This window comes from Momordica charantia, assembly GCF_013281855.1.
Source record: "Momordica charantia cultivar OHB3-1 chromosome 1 unlocalized genomic scaffold, Mcharantia_2.0 BLBB01000001.1, whole genome shotgun sequence".
Classification (NCBI taxonomy): domain Eukaryota; kingdom Viridiplantae; phylum Streptophyta; class Magnoliopsida; order Cucurbitales; family Cucurbitaceae; genus Momordica; species Momordica charantia.
In genome coordinates this window covers 11,195,684-11,205,339 of record NW_028275157.1, presented here as the reverse complement: position 1 = coordinate 11,205,339, position 9,656 = coordinate 11,195,684, and the positions used below count along the sequence as shown (strand labels likewise).

The 9,656-nt window shown below is 32.4% G+C and overlaps 1 protein-coding gene across 1 annotated transcript; it reads left to right on the top strand.

Annotated features, from left to right (window-relative positions):
• The first annotated feature begins 1,858 nt into the window (after window positions 1-1,858).
• Window positions 1,859-4,318, top strand: LOC111020016 (zeatin O-glucosyltransferase). Its single transcript, XM_022296553.2, has 2 exons — window positions 1,859-2,768; window positions 3,497-4,318. Exons 1-2 carry the CDS (start codon window positions 1,956-1,958, stop codon window positions 4,163-4,165), a joined length of 1,482 nt encoding a protein of 493 aa, XP_022152245.2. The 5' UTR covers window positions 1,859-1,955; the 3' UTR covers window positions 4,166-4,318.
• The last annotated feature ends 5,338 nt before the right edge of the window (window positions 4,319-9,656 follow it).

The window sequence follows — 9,656 nt, the reverse complement described above, 5'->3', positions numbered from 1 at the left end:
ATATTTTCTTTTTGTAACTTTTATATTTTAGCATGAGGTCTTAGGTTCGTGTGCGTTTTGTTATCATCAAAGTAATTAATTAATTAGAGATTAAAGGGAAAAAAATCCAACAAATTAGAACTTTCATTCCATAGGAAAAGAATACTGGCTTCTTGAAATTGAAAATCATAAATGAATTGAGACTTGATAAATAAATTTATTTATTTTTTAATTTTAGTCCATTTTTGAGAATTAAGAAAGTATTAATTTTAAAATACTAATAAAATTTTAAGAATTACAAAAAGTATTTAGAACTTTTTAAAGAAACTTTGGCTAAGATTCCAAAAGGACTTAGTTTTATCATCTAGAAAAGAAAAGAAAAAAAAAACTCAAAACAAAACTCTCCAAGGTTTTAAATATCGATGTTCATGGAAACGTCGAGATCTCAATTTCATGGAAATATCGATAAAATGTCGATATCGATGGATATTTCTGTAAAAATTATAAAAATTAAAAAATCATGAAAAAATATTTAAATTAATAAATAAACATTTTCATATTTCTAAATAAGTTAAAAAAATAATTAATATTGGTATTATGTATATATTAGTGGCATTTTTGTTGAAATTTTTCATATTTTGTCCGTACTATGATGGAAATGTCGATCTATCCCTCATATCGATGTCGAACTCACGAAAACATTGACATGTCGATTGAAATGTAACATATTGATAGATATTTAGAATCATGCTAGTCTCTAACCAGTCCCATTTTCTATATTTGATTTCACTAATTAATTTATATTTAGAAACTTCATATTCTATGAACACACACTCAAGTAATCCATTAAAGTTTAAAGTTTAAATATACCACATCCATTTTAGTTTTTAAATTTTCAAAATATCTATTCTGGTTTCAGAATTTTAAAAAAAAAAAAGGTCTACTTTAGAATTTTAAAAGTAATAACTATTTTGATCCAAATAATCATCAGCACTTATCTCTTGCCAATCACCATTAAAATTTTTTACTAAATTAGAGAGGGAAATGAATAATGGTATATATATAAAAGAAAAATATGAGAACTCTCAAATTTTGAGATGATGAACAAGGCAGTCAGCACCCAAATATTATTGTTATGATCCTCACCTTTATAGTTTATTTTGGCAAGAGTTATTCAATGTAAATTATTTTGACATCTTTTGATTTTATTTTTTTAATTAAAAAAACAACTAGACGAAAATTTGAACCTCCGATTTAAATTTTACTAATTAATACGTTATGATTTTGTTGGTGACTAATTTTTTTTGTTTTTTTGATATTTTTATTTTACTTTAAAATGGAATGCTGTTGTTGTTCTTATTATTATTTAAAATTCTCCCAGTTACATAAAATTTTCTCCTTATAAAAAAAAAATAATACTTACCAAACATACTACTAAGAAACTCATACCTACTAACTTTGTGATGTGGCCATATATTGAAAAATACTTAGGTTCTTGACTATTGAGATCATATTTGTATCACCGTTGAAAAATAGACAGTTCATTACTTTTCTCTGAAACAAATTCAGGACTTAAATATTTTTCTATTATTAGTTAAAAAGGTTAGTTATTAATTAAATGCAATATAAATAAACTCATATAAATACGACACATTAAAAAATTAACAGAAGTTCCATTGTACCATTAAGAGCCACTAATCTATTAAATATAATAATATAAATAAAATTATACCACTTGAGAGGCTAATTTCATTCTTTTCTTTTCCTTTTTGAATAATTGATAGAAATTATGCACCATATGGAATTGGAACACATGAAAATCTGTGGGACAGGGCAAAATTATATTTTTTTCCTTTTTTTTTTCTTTCTTTTTCTTCTTCTTCTTCTTGCATATAAAAATGGGTTAAAGTTGAAAGTTGAAACTTGCAAAGGAAAATACAAAACAGCTTGTACTTTGGATTCCAAGCTATCATCAAATGAGTAACCAAAACCATGCCATTGCCGCCGCTGTCACCGCCGGGAACAACTACGACCACCCTCCGGTGCTGGTCGTCATGGTCCCGCTCCCGGCGCAAGGCCATTTGAACCAGCTCCTCCACCTCGCACGCCTCCTCTCCGCCTTCCACATCCCCATCCACTTCGTCGGTGCCGCCACCCACAACCGCCAAGCCCAGGTCCGCTGCATCTCCGGCGCCGTCGCCGCCGCTGACGGCGGCCGGAGCTCCGACCTCATCCATTTCCACGACTTTGACGACGTCCCCCCTTTCCCGTGCCCTGCGCCGGACCCCGCTGCCGCCCACAAGTTCCCCTCCCACCTGATCCCAACCTTCCGCGCCGCGGCCTCGTACCTCCGCCGCCCTCTCGCCGCCTTCCTCCGCTCCCTTTCCCCAAAAACGAAACGACTTGTCGTCATCCACGACTCGCTGATGTCGTCGGCCATTCAAGACGCCGTCGACTCGCTCCCGAACGCCGAATCCTACAGCTTCCATAGCGTATCCGCCTTCGCCATCGCCCTCCACGCCTTGGAGCGGAGAGGGATCAAAACGACGTCGTTTTTCCCAAAGGAATTGAACGTCCCGGCAATGGCAGGGTGTTTTCCGGCGGAGTTTTTGGAGTTCATTGCGTGGCAGTTTGATCAGATGCCGAAGACGGCGGCGGGAAAAATCTATAACGCTTGTAGAGTGATCGAACGGCCGTACTTGGAAGTGATCGAAAGGGTCGAAGATGAGATTAAGCATTGGGCTTTGGGTCCCTTCAACCCTCTCAAGATCTCACCCACTACTAACAAGGTAAATATTTTAAATGTGTTGGTGTTTTCAAGATTCCTATTTTTTTTTTCAGCTTTAAATCTCATTTTGATCTTTTGACTTTTAAGGTTATTATAAATTCTTTTAGTCTTTGACTAACTTTAGAAAACCTTAAATCATAAAGTTATAATTATCTAGAATTGTATAGAAGATTATCTAACAGATCTTCGAGATAGTAGAGTATAGTTGAAATGGTTAAGACACCTGTAACTTTGATCAAAATGTCATAAGTTCGAATTCCTACATCCACAATATTGTACTAAAAAAAAAAATCTTCGAGATATATGCTCAATTCGTAGTCTTTGATGAACTTTAGAAAACGTTAAATCATAAAGTTTTTGGTAAATTTAACTGTCAAGTTTTTAGTGGTGATCAATAGGCTATAAATAATCATTTAAGATATTTACTTTTTGAATTTTCTTTTTAATATAAATAATTACGTGCGCGTATAATGCATTTATATAGTCAGTCACGTAAATGTGGTTGGTTGATGAAAAAATAACAACAAATTAATAAAATTTCTAATACTAAGAGAGTAGTGTAATCTATCAGCATTATATTAAAAATGACTTTGCCATATATTCTTTCTATCCACAAACTCCATATACTAACTTTTTGTTAGCAAATAACCATGTACCCAAACATTTCAAGATACTTTTTCTAAAATCGCATCTCACTCCCATTTATTTTGATTTTGATTATTATTTCAGAACCGGCAGAACTCGCCGGGCGGCCATGGCTGCATAGCATGGCTGGACCAGCAAGAGCCGAGATCAGTGATCTACGTCTCGTTCGGGACGACGACGGCAATGGGAGAGGAGCAGATCAAAGAAATAGCAATGGGGTTAGCAAGAAGCAAGCAAAAGTTCATCTGGGTCCTCCGAGACGCGGACAGAGGAGACGTCTTCGACGTAGGCAAAGTTCGAAACTCCGAGCTGCCGGAGGGATACGAGGAGCTGGTAAGAGGGCAAGGGATGGTGATAAGGGAGTGGGCGCCGCAGCTCGAGATTCTGAGCCACCGGGCGACGGGAGGGTTCATGACGCACTGCGGGTGGAATTCGTGCATGGAGAGCATGACGACGGGAGTGCCGGTGGCGGCGTGGCCGATGCACTCGGACCAGCCGAGGAACACGGTGCTGATGACGGCGGTGCTGAGGGTGGGGATGGTGGTGGAGGAGTGGGGGCAGGGTGGAAAGGTGGCGGTGGTGGTGGCGGCAGCGGCAGTGGAGGGTGTGGTGAGGAGGTTGATGGCGTCGGAGGAGGGGGAGGAGGTGAGGAGGAACGCCGAGAGGCTTGGGGAGGCCGTCCGCCGGTCGGTGGAGCACGGCGGCGATTCTCGCCGGGAGTTGGAGGCTTTTGTTGCTCATATTACGAGGTAGATTTTAACTGTAAAAAAAAAGTCTTAAACAGAAACAGAGTGAGAAAAGTGAGAGAGAGAAGAAAGAGGAATGAGAAGTAGAAATTTGAAGTTTGTTATGAACTTTCTGCTTCATGGTTTACACTTTTTATTATTTATCTTTTATTTTTCTTAATATCTGCTTCATGGTTTACACTTTTTATTATTTATCTTTTATTTTTCTTAATACATGGTTTCAGGATGGAATTCATAATCTCTAAATTTAGATATATGTATTACATTGAACTATACTCGCTTTACTATTATTTTTCTTTTATTTATATTATTAATAAGTTTTCTTGTAATACAAATTTATTCGATTTTGGTAGTTAATGTGATTTTATTATTTATTAATTTGTTATAATAAAAAAATTCACCGTCAATACAATTGTAATAAAATAAATTAAAATGTATTATTATTTTATTTAAAAAAATTTAGCACAATAGTGTATTAGTAATTAGCTACCGAGAAAAAAGAGGTATACTAGTCATTGTAATATCTTATTCATAATTCGATTCCATACAGTTTTAGGTAATAACATCAAATGATGTCTGATGTCAATTTCGAAAAACTTCTGATAAACAACATTAAATGAACAACATTCAAATTTCGATTGATTTCATTCCAATTCTTTCTCATTAATTACGATTTATAGTAAGTAGACAGGATCTAAAATAAACTACATAAGAAGTAAAGTTGCAAGTTCTTGAAAACAGGAAGTGCAGAGAGAGAGAGAGTGTAGTACTACTAGTGTGAGAAGTTGCTATGTTAATTTATGTTTAGAATGATATTTAAATGCTTATCGGTCAGTATCTATTTTCTTACTTACCGCTATTAAAAATTTGACACCTTTTTAATTCTTTTAAAAATAGAAGGAAAATATATTCTTTCTGTGCATCATTTTCTCCCTTATTTGTAAAAATATAAGGGTTAATTCTCTTTTCTGTGAAGTTTCTTAACCTATTATTGAATCCCTTTTCTATCGTGACGATTTCTAACTGTCATTAACTTTTTTCCGTGACGTTTTTTAGTTGTCATGAAATCTCTTTTTTCAAGATGTTTTTTAATTGTCATCAAATCTCTTTTTCGTGATGTTTATAATCCATGTCACGAATACTCTTCCGTGATGGGTGATACAATGATGTCGGAAAAAACGTCACGAAATCTTTCCGTGATGTTTAGAAGACCAAATTTAGGACTATAGTCACTTTTGTTTAAGTAATTAACCACTTGTATATACTTTATTTTTTTTAGTATACGTAGGGTGGGAGATCGAACTCACAACCTCTTCATTAGACATATATGTCAATTCCTATTGAGTTGTTCGGCTACTTGTATACACAAAGAGCGACCAATTGTATTCACTCAATTGCGCCTATATTCTCAGCATGCACAAACTGCCTAACTTCACAATTAATGATTCGTATGTCACAAATTGCATGGGTGTTTTCATCATTTATGATCATCTAATATCACCATGCAATTAAAACACAATCACAATAAATGTGTTTGGTTGGAGTGTGTTTGAGATGACTTTTGAAAAAGAAAATTATAAAATAAAACTATTACAAGAAGTTGGTTAAGTGGTATGGGAGTGATTTTGTTACCGTTAAAATCATTTTATCATTGTCAAAATTACTTACCTTTTAAATAATGCACGATGTCGACAAAAATGATAAAATTGATTTTGAAAAATTTTTAAATGGGTGTAAAGTGATTTTTAAAGTATTAGTTGGTAGGTTTTTTTTGGTGGAAAATCACTTAAAATCATTTCAAACTAAACATAAATCACTTGTAATTCAATCACTTTTATAAAATTAATTGTAATTAAATCTCTTTTCCGAAAATTACTTATTCTACGTGTCTTGACGAGTATACCTTATAAAGTGATTTTGATAACTAAAAATACTTTTCAAAAACATCTATAATTAAAAAGTCATTTTTTAAAAGTAGGATTGGTTTAAAAACTTTTGCTTTTTCAAGAAACACTAACGTTCAAATGTAAAAACTGACATGACGAGTGGACCATTCATTGTAACTTGGGTTGATTATTTAGAGTTATTCAGCTAAAACATAAAATCTGCCTTATGAAGTCTAGAAGACCTAGCAAGTCTTCCTAACTATGTCTGTCCAAGCTAGAAGGATTTCGACCTATGATCCAACATCTGTAATTTCCTAGCTGCCTAACCGCCTGTCAAACCAGCCATAACATACATGTCCCTTTCATTCTGCCTATAAAAAAACACCATGTCCCACGACGACTCAGGTACACAAAATTCTATTTGAAGCCGACTTATTGAGCTCGTATTCTCACTGACTTGAAGTCTGGAGTGTTTGTTTTTTTTGTGCAGATATTTCCTCACACGACTTGCTTCTTAATAGCTCATCCAGCTGGTTTTATAGCAAGCCGACCTTCGGAGCTCATCAGAATTATCAAGCATCAATAACTAAGATTATCTAAAAAGTTAATTTAAATTGACTAACACTTAGTCCCAAAAAAATTGCTTAAACTAAAAGGTATGCCAAGTTCACTCTAAATTACTAAAAGTGTTTCTTTATGTGCAACGTCGGGTGACAAATAAAATCAATTTTAAAAAATCAAATTGATTATCTAAAACATTTTTTAAGAAACATTAAAAATTGATTATTTTAAAAAGTAATTGATGAGGAATAATATTCAAATCACTTTATGTTCTCTAAAAATGTTCTAGAATCACTTTTAAATATGGCACAACCAACTAATTTTATTATTAAAAGTCACTTTTAAGGAAAATCATTTTAATTAGGAAAACACTTTTATATTAAAAGTGTTAAGAAAATGTAAATAATAATAATAATAATAATAATAATAATAATAAGTTGCTTCAATTTACCCCAATTTAGTTCCAAAAGATTTGATTTCAATAATATAAATAAAATATTAAACCTTTTCTAAAGGACCTTAAAAAAATCACACATAAATCAAGTCATTAATAACAAAACCATATATTATATAATTCCACACAATTTCAAAGGGAAAAAAAAAAGAAAAAGAGAAATAGATTCAAAAAAAAATTCTCGACTAAATATTGAAGATTCGAATCTCCACCATTATATATTATTGAACTAATCTTTAATGCATCTCCGCTTTGTTTTTTTCAATTTTTAATATCAGTTCTTATACAAATGTTGTGCTTAAATGCTATAGAAATGATATATTTGGTGTAGTACATACCTAACTAAACAAATAGATAACAATAGGAATCTTAGTACTATATATAGGTGATGGTTTAAATCTTAACGAAATGTACACTTGTGAAAACTTGTTCTCGAAGGACGGTTAAGAAATCCTAAGTTGAAAAGATAAGAGATTCACCAAAAGTTTATAATAGACATGGACTCCTCTTATTGCGAAGAGTCAATCTGAGCATAGTTAAGTAGATAATAAAGTACCTACTTACCATTTCAAATGTTGATGGTTTGATCCTTACCCCTATCATTATTGAACCACTAAAAAACAGTGCTTAAGGAAGGAAGAAAGAAGAAAAAAAATACCAGTTGTAAACGATGCTTAATGTGGTTCTACTTAAATTAATAGTTAGGGTGTGTTTGGAGTGATTTTAACATGACCAAAATCACTTTTGTCACGGTCAAAATCACTTTTCTTTTCATTGCAAATTAAAATTTTGATTTTATGAAAGTTTAAAATTACTTTAAATTTATTTTTTATGATTTTGAAAAATCAATTATATTTCAATCTCTTTTTTTTTCAAAATCACTCATTCTACCCCTCGCCAGAGAAGGAAATGAGAGGGGGAATTGGTTGAATCTATTAACTTTCATTAGCATATTTATTTTGTGGTTTTCCTTATCAAGGTAATGTTTGCTTCTTTATTTTCGACTCAAAGTATCGTGCATATCACAAAAATAAAATTCTCCTAAAGAAATCCCTAGATAACACAACTTCGAGGCTACTAATATTCAACTTTTCATGTGTGGGTTAATATTTGATTTTCTTTTTTGTTTATTAATGTCGTGTGGCTTACGCTAGTGTATCTCGAGCTTGCCACTGCACTGTCCAAGAATTTAATTTTCCACCAGTCTTCTAAGTCATTGATTACTTTTAAGATTCTTTTTAGAGCTATCTATTTCGTATGAAAAGTGATGTATATAACAATAACAATAATAAGTTAGACTCGTTCATTTTAATCCTTATATTTTCAAGAAGTTTATTTTGATCTCTCATAATTAATGATTTGCATGTAACAAATTGCATGGATGGTTTTTTTTTCTGTTTTTTTTTTCTTTCTTTAATTCATCATTTATGATCACGTGGGATCACCACACAATCACAATAAATACATGCATATTGAAGGAAAACATTTAACATCATTTATTTAGGCGTGTGTGGTTTAAGCGTGTTTTAGATAACTTTTGAAAAACAAAAATTATATAATAAAATCATTTTTCCTATAAACACTTTTTAGAAGAAGGAGGTTAAACACTATGTTTAAGAGTGATTTTGTTATAATTAAAATAATGTTTGTTATTGTTAAAATTACTTTCCTTTTAAATAATGCAGAATGTTTGACAAATTAAAAATTATAAAATTGATTTTGAAAAATTTTAAAATCACTGTAAAGTGAATTTTGAAGTATTAGTTGGCAGGTGAATTTTTGTGGATTGAAAATCACTTCAAACCAAACATAAATCAATTGTAATTCAATCACTTTTACAAAATTAAATCAACTGTAATTAAATCACTTTTACAAAATTAATTGTAATTAAATCTATTTTTCTAAAATCACTTATTCCACCTACCTAACTAGTATAGCTTCTAAAAGTGTTTTTTTATTAGTAAAAAAATTTTCAAAATAAAAATCTACTATTAAATAAGCATTTTTTTTAAATATGATTAGTTTAAAAACTTTTTTTAGGACACATTAATGTTGGGAGGTAAAAACTGACATGACGCATCATTGTAACTTGGGTTGATTGTTATACTTATTCAGCTAAAGCATAAGGTCCGACCTACGAAATCTAGAAGACCTAGCAAGTCTTCTTAAGTATGTCTGTCCAAGCTATAAGGATTCCGACCTATGATCCAACTGTCTGTAACTTCCTAACCACTTGTTAGAAAGGTCATAACATACATGTCTCCTTCATTCTACCTATAAAAGAACACCTTGTTCCACAACTCACGTATGCAATTTTATTTCAGGCCGACTTACTGAGCTCGTATTCTCATTGACTTGAGGTTCGGAACGTTTGTTTTTTCTATGTAGGTGATCCTTCCTCACACGGTTTACTGGCCCGATTTATAGCAAGCCGACCTTCGCACACTTGACAGAATCAAGCATCAACAACCAAGATTATCCAAAAAGTTAATTTAAATTGATTGACTCACATAGATTAATCACTCGAAACATGATTCCCAAATATTAAAAAAAAAAAAGAAGAAGGTGTATGTGAAGCTCACTCTAAGTCACTAAAA